Genomic DNA, 11,121 nt, shown 5'->3' on the forward strand with positions numbered 1-11,121 from the left:
GGAAAAAAATGCACGACATGTAGAGCTTTTATGAAAAAAATCAATTATTTCGCGGGCCACTTCTGTTAACGCCATGTACCACAGGTTGGAGACCACTGCTGTAAGGGGTCCGACAGATGAAGGGAATGATGGCAGTGACCGTAAAAATGATCCACACAATAACGGTGCAACGATAGCGGTAGCACGGTGTATTTTACCTGTACTCAGCCCTTTCGCGGGAGGCACACCTCACGCACTAGGGGGTTGCTTCCGCATACAAGTCTCCGACGAGGCCATCCGCCATAGCGAGCGCTTGTGTATAAATTTACAGGAGAGTAAATACCCCTCATTGCGTTTGTTGCCTATTCTAGGCTGTGATTGTAACCAAATGGTTTCACGCGTCAGAACATAACTTCGAATCCACGTCTCTTCTCTCCAAAGACGAACACATCGCCTCTCCTTATTAGCAAATATCTCGGCGATGATCAAGTATAGGACTAAATGTTCCCGTAGCAAACAAAATCCCCCGGGTGATCGATATCAACAAAAACACAGAAACGTGGGACATTATGACGGGAATCCCGCACTTTACGGCAAACAACTTTTTTTAAGCCAATGAATTCCCGTACCCGGATTCCTCAGTGGAATTTCATACACATTAAAACTGGAATAGGGTGATTTTCTTGCGCCACGTATCGAAACGTTCGTGCCGAAGAATGCACCGAACACCACGGATCTCATGTATCGTTCCACCGTTCGCACAGGTTAAGCATATCATTAAAGCAGCGCGGTAGCTGGCGCGGTAGCCTCCGGGTATTTCCCTTCAACAGTCAGTATAAAAAACGGGGACATGGCAAATAGGCGCAAAAAGAAAAATCTAAAATCGCATGCACTTCGACCAAAATCGAAGGGTCTTCCCATCTGCTGCACCTTACCACGTGGGATGGGTATATGGCCGGGACGCTGGCGAGTTGGTTCTGGTAGGTTCAACGACCATTCCATACGTTGCTCACGGATCGTACGAGCGATAATTGGAACGTAAACCTGGGCTTTTTACTTCTACTTGTGGTGTGTGGAATCTGACAAAGGTAATGAGCACGCCAAGGACAAGCGAAAGTTACCCAACGGGAGGCTCGTTCTCGTCGTACGGGAGCCATTGAACTGCGGTGGGCCTCTGATCAGTTCTTGTCTGTGTATCAATGAGGAAACCTAGCTCGTTCCCTCCTTCTCACTGCTGCTTTTCCAGTAACTCTCGGGGCAGATATTGCTAGCGGAGACCTTGAAACCATTGCAGAAACGTTGAAAAATGTTCCAAGATTCCAACGCTAACCGATTCATCGAAGTGCGTGCACTACCCCAACCGCGGGCACACGTTTTACTGAGATTTTCATATGCCTCCCTTTTTGCTGTTGAGCTCTTTCTCGCTCCAATCCGTTCGTAATGCTCAGCTGATCTCGTGGCGCACTAGCGAACGTCTTTTTGAAACGCATCGAAATAAATGGTATCGTTAGCTGACCAGCGCGTAGCCACTACCACCATAAGACAACAAACACGCGCACTTTTACACGCTCGTGCACTTTCAACAATACCTAATATCTTGTAAGCGCGTGAAGCTGGTGTGTTCACCGGAAACCACTGTCAACTTCTCAATATGCCAATCAGTGCCTGCTGGGAGCATTCGCAGTCATACGAAGGTCGGATATGCTGTACCGCGTAATTCAACTACCGTTGTCGACATTGAACTCCAACGCTTTGAAAAAAAAATCCCATTTCTTTGCGGTTTACTCTGTGCGGGCAGACCATGTCTGCCCACGGCGAAGTTGTCACTTGTTATCATATCGAAGAAGGGCCGCGCTGGTCATTAGAAACCACACTCACGTACCTGTTACGCAGGAGAACCCGCTCGCTCAGATCACGTCAAAGCGAATGTGTGTTTATAGAAGAGCACGTCGTCAGCAGACAGAAGCCTACACACAGAATCACTACTAAAAATAGGAGTTTTGTCCGAACTAGTAGAGCCCTCACCGCTTTAGCAGTAGTATCGCCCTTGACCTGGCACGAGTTGATCGAAGAAGCATCCAAACGGGCACTGAAACCGTCCCGTACCGGTCGCGTCCGTTTTACGAGAAGATTATCAACCCTCGAACGCGCGTTGTCGTAGATGGGAGGGTGTTTTTCCCTCTTCTCCTGTCCCGTCTCCAGTCCGCGCCATTACCAAACCATCGATCCCGACTACTATCACACTGCTCGGGCAGTACTGCGTTGGTGATGGTCTCCCATCAACTCCTTATCGAAGATAATTTCTATCGGTACCTATACTCGAACCCAATAAATAGAGTCTTATCAAACGGGTAATTCAAAGCGTACACCATTTCGCCCTTTTTCCACCATCAAACCCGCGCTCCCCCTTGTGTGTGTATTGATGCCCACACATGTGCATTGATTTCCACTTTCCGCGCAGGATCCTCCACATTGAAAATGATGAAGTGCACCGAAATATCTTGTACATCATTCTAGCACTACCCCCACCAAACCCCACTACGCCAACCCTCGGAAATCATTTGGGTGGCCTACCTCCACCCACCATGAACAGCCGTTATAAATAATGTGGCCGGATGCGACACGACGGTGTAAAAAAGCGGGGTGAGAAACATCATATCTAAACAATGTTCAATTCTTTCTTCGATTATGGGACCCTACACAAGCTTTACTATTTGCAGCGGGATAATTGCTTCACTTCGGGACGCAGGAAATATCAATCACAGACACAACACAGTGTGGGTACACATAAAGAAGCGGCTGAATTATTGAATCTATTCGTTCGCCCAGAACGATCATTTACGGTCTTCTTTCGTTATGCCGTAGAGATTACGAGATTAGTATTTTACCACCCCCCGCAAGACAGGTCGAAAGTTCGAGAGGGTGGCAGTGTACCCACGTTGCTTTATGCGAAACTCTTGGACCCGGCTCGAAGTTTCAGATGCTGGAGACGGGAAAGGAATAAAATGCTGAAAACTTTAAATTTTATACACAGTAATAATTTCAATAAAATTGATGTTTTAATTTACTGGATAACAGCGGTTCCGACGAATGGTATTTTTTATAGAGACCTGTGGTATTTTTGGTATTTTTTGTGGCTTGTAATTAGAATACATGCCACGCTTGTGCGAAAGCGTTTAAACCACCATCAGGCGAAAAATCGGGATTCTGGATAGCGACTGAACAGCCACGGAAGCGGCGAACGATCCCCACGCTGTTATTAGAGCAACGCATGCAGAATAAGCAGGACGAAATGCCTCGATGATTTCGGTAGCGGCGAATCTGGATAAACATATTCAGCGCGGTGAACTCGATTATGCCAAAATATTCGCGCAATAATCGTGGAAATGGGTCATGGCGCGAGTAACAAGAGCTTAGTGTTTGAAGTTAAGACGGCCGATCATCGGATTCATCGTTGTCATGTGAACCAGCTGCGTAAGCGCGATTCTCTTATCGCACTAGGGTTGAGTGATTCTGCAAGGCAGAACCACTTGCCAGTGGATCTGCTCACGAAAAGAGTGAAAACTGGAAGGATTGCTCCAGGAATGATCCAGCGAATTAGCACAACTCCTATACAACCATCCCAAGTCAAGTCCCTTTGATGACGTGCAGATATCAACACCCGAGTACCGTGGAGATATCAGTACGATCGCCACGCCGTTCTTCTAGATTCAAAAGGGGCCGCGTTAGCTTGAAAGGTGATGATGTGAGTTAACCTAGACCAGATGAATTTGCCAGCGGTAACTCTTGGTTGGCGTGTACGTGCAATCCATCCGGTGTTGTCGGGCAAGATTAGCGGGCGGGCGTGATAGGGAATGGCGGGAAGCAAATTTTATGTTATACATTTATGTTGCAATTTGATGTGAATTTGATCATATGTTTTGATCAAAATTTAATAAAAAAGTGAAACCAAAAAAAGTCGAATTCTCTAAATAGATCGTTTTTAGAATGATCTTTTATCGGTTTGTGTCCAGGCAAAGTTTGTTGTTCCATTGGTAAACATATCCTACAAACTTTTTTTGCAAAATAAGCAAGTTTCATCATACTTGAAAATTTGTTGTGGTGAACATATTTACTAGTGTTAGGTCATACGATTCATTTCACGACCCGACCCGGAGTCGGGTGCGAGCCAGCCGGAATCGATTCCGACCCGTGGGTGCAGCGGGTGCGCTAGGTCGGAGTCGGAATCAAATCCGACCCGCGGGTGCAACGAGTTCGGGTCGACCCGCAAGATCAGTACCCAACCAGCAAAACCGAAGCTATTGGAAAACTTTCCTGTGTGCCAAAGCGAGAGAGCATGTCTTCTTTCTCTAGATTTTGGACGGCACAACGCCGATCGTGTGGCCTATGAACGAAAAACGGGAGAAGGGGAAACCGATATCCTTCGAGTGACACACACGCATGCATCTGAACTTACCACCTTGGCATAACACAAACGATTTACACAAAAGAAGTAATTTAGTAAAAATGGAAGAATTTATAGGAAATTTAAATGGAAATTACGCAAACAAATGTCGCCAGAGCTCAATTAGCATAATCAATCAACTAGTTGAACAACGTATCTAAGCATAAAATATGAGTTTATAATTTTCTGTACAAAGCACTCCTCTTCTCTATCTAGTTAAAGATTAGGTCTAGCAAATGTAAGTTAAGATATAGGTTAGATATATATGTGTTTAGGTTAAGTCTAAAATTGCATGGGTTTTTTTTGCACTTTTCCCATATACTCAGATTTAAAATCAGCAAACAACATATATTCTACTCAGCTATGCTATAAACATTCCCGATTATTGAGGAGAGCACATTGCGTACCCAATGTTAAAGAACGTTCGATTCTATATGTTTTTTTTCTTTCTATCCACAATAAACATCTCTACTACTACTGCTACTACTACACGCATGCATCTGCATGCGTATTCAATACCCGGTATATTGAACCCCAATAGGTTCAATACCCGGTATATTGAACCCCAATAGGTTCAATACCCGACCCGAACTCGCTGCACCAACGGGTCGGAGTCGCTTATGCTTTCTCGCACCTACCCATCAATCGGGTTGACCCGAACTCGCTGCACCCTCGGGTCAAACTGAACCTACCGCGGCCCGGCCCGACCCGAACTCGTTGCACCAACGGGTCGAAGTCGCTTATGCTTTCTCGCACCTACCGGAGTAGTTGCACCCACTGAACCTACTTGTACCTTTCGGGTCGACCCGAACGACTCCGGGTCGCTTACGGATGGCTCCGACCCGATAGGTTCGGGTCGACCCGCCCACCACTAATATTTACCAATAAATAATATCAGCACGAGTAAAGTTATTAAACGTACAGATAAATCCATTGGAATCAAATCTACAAGCACACCGCAACGACCTTCGAGACTTATTCAGTACCACACAGCCAGATGATAGTAGTCCTGGCTACGGAGGGGGACGGTTCATTCTAGGCTTGAACCCAAGACGAGTATGTTATTGAGTCGTTCGACTAGCCGACTGTACCACGGGACCGTACACCTTACTATATATAGTCATACAAACAAATTTTCAATCATGCGCACGTTTGTGCACCTGCCAGTTCTCATTGTTTGGTTCTGGCCTCCTGCATCGCGAGTTTCCTTATTTCCACACGGTTTAATTTGTATTTTTGTTCAATTTATTTAAGTTTGGGGTTCGGCTGAAAACTAATCTTAATAGCTTAGTTATTATTAAAAAAAAATCTTGGACAAAGCATTAGCGCTGTGTACAGTAGGAAATGAATCAGTCAATATTTTATAAGTTTATGTTAGTCAACGTGTACTTCTTTGCTCTACGTATGCTTTTTTCTTCTTCTACGTGAGCGTGACGGCATTACGTCCTGAGTGGACATGCCAGCCCGTAAAGTTTTCGAGACGTGACAGTCCTGTGTGTAAAAGTCCTCTAACTTGGATGGTCCTGTCTTTCAGGAGCTAACAGAATTGTCGAATAAAAATGATTTAAACGTCCTTCTATACCACAAAAAAATGGTAAAAGTTACAGTTTAAAAGCGCTTAATTAAGTTAAATAGCCCCATCAGCATACGATTCATGTCTCTATACAATTACGTGCCATTGTATGCTAATTGTTATACGCCTAACCCTGCAGCACACTCTCGTCGAACTCTACACCAAACAGTATCTTGCAGGCATCGATCGCAGCCGCCTTGCGAGCCAGTTTCTTCGAACGTCCCTTGCCGATGAAGTACTGCCCGTCCGACCGCAAGCCGGCAATGAACTCGCGGTTTGTCTGGTCATTGTTGGAGCCGAGATCTTCGTATGCTATTTGTGGGCGCATCTAGGCAAAGAAAAAGAGCAAAAAGAACATAGACATTAACTCTCAACGGTTACTCTTGTTACGTGAGAGGAGCCTCCTCCTTTTTTCTTACATATGCAAACAGTGCTGTTGGGTGGCGCTTGGAAGCGTCCGATGGTAAATCGGCCACCGTCTTCGTCACCTTAGGCATGATCCCCCCGCATTGTTCGGGCTGGGCATTGGCGGCAGGCGCCGTCTGTCCACTGGCGGCGGGCACCACCTTCGTCCGGGACGGTTTTATGAACGGCACTTCAAACCCTTCCGCCTCCCACTGGGTGAAGAGTTTGTGAAGTGCAAACGCAGCCAGATGCTCCATCGGTAAGTCCTCCGACTCGATGCAATCCATCGGTTCGGATTCTCCGGCAGCGGCGGCACCATCGTTGCCGTCGCCGTTACTGTTGCCGTTTGCTCCATCCACATTGTCATCGGTGTTGGAAGCGGTGGTGGATTTAGTGGCACCCGCACTGCGCTGCTGCTTCACTCGCGCCATCTGCGCAAAGACGAGATCGCGCAGCGCTTTCTCGGACGCCTGGGCTTTGGCGAGATTTTTGTTGGGCGCCGTCGCCTCATACCGGACGTTGTTGATCACGAGCTCTGCCTTGGTTTCCTGTCCGTTCGTGTTGATGGTGAACTCAGTCATGCCGGGGCCCTGCAACTCGTGCAGGGCGACGATCGCATTCTTCGGCATCAGCCACTTGCGCAGCCGACGGAGCTGGCGCGCTTTGCGCTGTTTCTCTGTTCAAAATAACAATATAACGAGTCATGAACACTTTCCAGGAAAGAGAGGATCAGAAGATTGAGGGAAGCGTGGGATCATTCGCTTGTAGACAGTCTGATCATTGTGTGAGAAATGGTTTAATCTTTAGCTTTGGTAACTATCTCTCATATTTGCGCAGTGAGTTTGTAATCATATCCCATACTGTATTCGGTTGCAAACTGCTTTGCTGTTTTGAATAAATGAACTACAGTGAATCTTAGATAAAAGAGAACATTAACTTCATTTCTATAACCACCTACCCGGGTATGTTTTGCTTATTCTTTTTATGATAACTTTTTATTGGATTATCGAATCGATCCAAAAAAATAGAATGCCTAGAGAAACATGTTTTACAAAAGTGGTGAAAAATTCAGAATTTTTCAATTTTTTAAAATGTACTTTAAAAAATAAAATCAACTTTTACCCCTTACTTCTATAACCACCTACCTGGGTAGGTAATACATACAATAAAGGATTTTGGTTTCGATTAGTCGCAAATTTTGTAATGATATGTATAGCAATGCATATAGTTACATTTATAGAATCTATTCCAAAAGTTTTCTAGCTCTTAATATTCTTCTAAAGTCACATAGATTGAAATGATTGCCCCGACAGTCGGGAAGACATGGCGGTGTATTAGTGTCAGTTGAACTAATTGCTGTACATTCAATTTACGTTACTAAAAGCCATACATCATAAATTTATAACATAAAAAGAAGCATTATCTTAAGTATTAAGTAGTTAACTTATCCTAAAGTCTCTATTATCTGAAGTTTTTCACTGTATCTCATCGCATAAATATTCCTTTTAACAGCTGCAACCTTCTCTTTAAAATTTTGTCGAAAACCAAAAACATTCCTTCATCCAACATACCGCTTTTCTTGCGCTCCAAAGCGTTAAGTGGTTTTTTGATGAAAAACCGCGAGTCTTTCGCTTTACTGCCGCCACCACCTTCCTGCTGACTGCCTTCCCCGCCACTGAGTGAATCGGGCGTGTTCATCGGAGCGTCTAGGGCCATAACGTTGTGTTTCGCTTCCTTAATTTGGTGATCCGCTGTATCGGCGACGGTTTGCTAAGTTGGGAGAAGATGGGCGAATCATTAGTGGTCACACACTCTCCGAGTATCCTTCGACGTGCTATCATGTTTGTCTGTCGAGAAAAGAAGGAAAAGCCTTCTCACTCTCTCACTCTCTCTCACTCTCTCACTCTCTCTCACTCTCTCTCTCTCTCACTCTCTCACTCTCTCTCACTCTCTCTCTCTCTCTCACTCTCTCACTCTCTCTCTCTCTCACTCTCTCACTCTCACTCTCTCTCTCTCTCTCTCTCTCTCTCTCTCTCACTCTCTCACTCTCTCACTCTCTCACTCTCTCTCTCTCTCTCACTCTCTCACTCTCTCACTCTCTCACTCTCTCTCTCACTCTCTCTCACTCTCTCTCTCTCTCTCTCTCTCTCTCTCTCTCTCTCGCTCTCACTCGCTCTCACTCGCTCTCACTCGCTCTCACTCGCTCTCACTCGCTCTCACTCGCTCTCACTCGCTCTCACTCGCTCTCACTCGCTCTCACTCTCTCTCACTCTCTCTCACTCTCTCTCACTCTCTCTCACTCTCTCTCACTCTCTCTCACTCTCTCTCACTCTCTCTCACTCTCTCTCACCCTCTCTCACTCTCTCTCACTCTCTCTCACTCTCTCTCACTCTCTCTCACTCTCTCTCACTCTCTCTCACTCTCTTTCACTCTCTTTCACTCTCTCTCTCACTCTCACTCTCACTCTCTCTCTCACTCTCTCTCACTCTCTCTCACTCTCTCTCACTCTCTCTCACTCTCACTCTCTCACTCTCTCACTCTCTCACTCTCTCACTCTCTCACTCTCTCACTCTCTCACTCTCTCACTCTCTCACTCTCTCACTCTCTCTCTCTCTCACACTCTCACTCTCTCTCACTCTCTCACTCTCTCACACTCTCACTCTCTCTCACTCTCTCACTCTCTCACGCTCTCTCTCACACTCTGTCTCTCACTCGCTCTCTCGCACATACATACACACGCGCGCTCGTTCACTCTCCCTTTCATTAACGCCTTCGATATTAACCAAAATCCGATTGCGAAAACCGAGGAACCGTGGCCGGTTCTGGGACCTGGACTGGAATACCGTTCGTTTGGGAGGTTTTTGTGTATATATATGTGTGTGTGTGTGCTTTTGCCAAGCCTTCTCTCACGCACCCAATTACGGCAGCGCGTGCGCACCCCGATGCTGGAAATACAGTGTGTGCCGAGGGAATGTCTTGGGCGTAACCGTATCCCGTACGCGCGTCTTGCTGCTGGCACCGCGCCAATAAGAGGGTGTGGTGTAGGGGGAATGGGGTGGGCAAGCAACACAAACCCGACCTGTCGGGCCCGGGGACCCGGGGATGAATGTGGCGTTACGCTTCCGCAGCAGCCACAGTGTGGCGCAGTGGCGCACAACCACTGCGGAGACCCTGTGGCTTCACACCCGCCCCGAAAAGGTTTCCGTTTTCGGTACTCCCTCTCTCCCAGTGCCCGCTACTGCTCGCTAAAACAAAACAACCATCCAGAACGACCGTTTCCCTTCGGCCACCGCCGCCGCCGCGGTTCTTGAACATTGTGGAAAGCTCTTAATTGCTATTGAGGGAGATTATTAGTGCTATTTACTGTTCCAGCGATATACATACTTTACCCCCGGCGAAGGGGAAAGGAGAGGACGCTCGCCGTGGGGACGCGGCAATAGCCTGAGCTCCGGTGGCTGAAGTTGTGGGGCGACGCGCATTTCGCTCAACCGGACATAATCGCCCAGCGCTGTGCAACCGCCTGCGGCTCGAAGACATCCACCATCCACTGACTGAAGGGAACACCATTAGTAGGCATTAGCTGAAGCAATTGTCGGTTACTGAGATGATGGGGGTTGATGGCGTATTTTACCGATGCTCTCAACAAGTTCCGATTTAACACAGAAGTTCCACATGAAGCTAACTTTGAGTCAGGCCCTGGAGAAACCATGCTAACGCTAACCACTTCACATCCCACTCCTCGATTGGTAGCGAGCGAGCAGTATCTGCCGCCATGTATCTACCCTTTCCCTTCCCATTCCACATTGCCTACAACCCGACTGTGCATCAACCGAACGGGTGAGTGTCCACGGTCAAGTTCATGGGATTGTGGATGGGATACGCCCCGTCTCTTCCTCACACCTAACTGAACAATGATTGAATGACGTCGGTGCACCATAGGTGAATAATTAGGATCCGGAAGAAACCCACCCTCCCCACCCAGAACTGCTACCGAATGATGTGACTAACATCGCAGGCAGCACCGGAAAGCTTCCGGCGGATTCCGGCGAAAGCCGTGCAGCCGATTTGCCGGGCCAGAATAGACAGCACACACTATGCACGAGTCCCACCCCCCCCCCCCCCCTCCATTTCCCTACCCATCACAAACCAGAGCCCTCTGTGGTGTTGGCCCTGGCGTTTCGTGGAGTGGTCGCCCAGACCCACCCCGCTTTATACCTGCTCCATATCCAGCGCTTTATCTGCCGCTACGAAATGCTGTTTGTACTGGGTTTCGATTTTTTCCTTTAACTTGTCACCGAACATTTTCAGCAGCGCACCAAATTGTTATTTTCCCTCAGTGCACACACAAACGCACGCGCGCGCTACCTCTGGAACGAATGCAAGATGGACGGTTTCGATGCTGTCAAAACCAGCCAATCGAGTGCGGCCGGTTGAACCGAACTAGAATGGTACGTTCCCAACAAGCAAAGTGGCCAGATAATTTTTGCGGTTTTCGGTAGGCGCATCAAAATTTTATCGGTAGTTTTATCGGGGGGGGGGGGGGGGGGGTTGTCGGAGATGGAAGCTAATCTGTGCCATGAAGAGCAGCACGAGAAAATACCATCTTTCATTCATTTAAAGGAGATAGTTTAGATTTGGTTCATAGCGGTCACATCCCAAGCGCCATTGATTAAGCTTAAACGACTGGAAAATCAAATATCGGGGGCCTTCACGATTCTAG

General features: G+C 47.2%; 1 protein-coding gene across 3 annotated transcripts; it reads right to left on the reverse strand.

Annotated features, from left to right (window-relative positions):
- Positions 1-5,656: 5,656 nt before the first annotated feature.
- Positions 5,657-10,838, reverse strand: LOC1270519 (double-stranded RNA-specific editase 1). 3 transcript variants are annotated; one of them, XM_061652193.1, is made up of 5 exons: positions 10,033-10,374; positions 9,786-9,952; positions 7,973-8,171; positions 6,416-7,077; positions 5,657-6,324 (listed from the first exon to the last, which is right to left on the reverse strand). In XM_061652193.1, the coding sequence occupies exons 1-5, from the start codon at positions 10,073-10,075 to the stop codon at positions 6,124-6,126; spliced, it is 1,272 nt and encodes a 423-aa protein (XP_061508177.1). In that variant the 5' UTR covers positions 10,076-10,374; the 3' UTR covers positions 5,657-6,123. The 3 variants fall into 3 exon arrangements, with proteins under 3 accessions (XP_061508177.1, XP_061508187.1, XP_061508198.1); XM_061652203.1 differs by lacking the exons at positions 9,786-9,952; positions 10,033-10,374 and adding an exon at positions 10,617-10,838; XM_061652214.1 differs by lacking the exons at positions 9,786-9,952; positions 10,033-10,374 and adding an exon at positions 9,316-9,777.
- Between the last annotated feature and the right edge of the window lie 283 nt (positions 10,839-11,121).

Source organism: Anopheles gambiae, chromosome X, assembly GCF_943734735.2.
Source record: "Anopheles gambiae chromosome X, idAnoGambNW_F1_1, whole genome shotgun sequence".
Classification (NCBI taxonomy): Eukaryota; Metazoa; Arthropoda; class Insecta; order Diptera; family Culicidae; genus Anopheles; species Anopheles gambiae.

Excerpts from the sequence above, each read along its gene's own strand:
- LOC1270519 (XM_061652193.1), bottom strand. The coding sequence starts at position 10,075 with ATGTGGAACTTCTGTGTTAAATCGGAACTTGTTGAGAGCATCG. Across the intron at positions 7,078-7,972 it reads TTTGGAGCGCAAGAAAAGCG|AGAAACAGCGCAAAGCGCGC; the intron begins GTATGTTGGATG and ends TATTTTGAACAG. Across the intron at positions 6,325-6,415 it reads CAACAGCACTGTTTGCATAT|ATGCGCCCACAAATAGCATA; the intron begins GTAAGAAAAAAG and ends TTCTTTGCCTAG.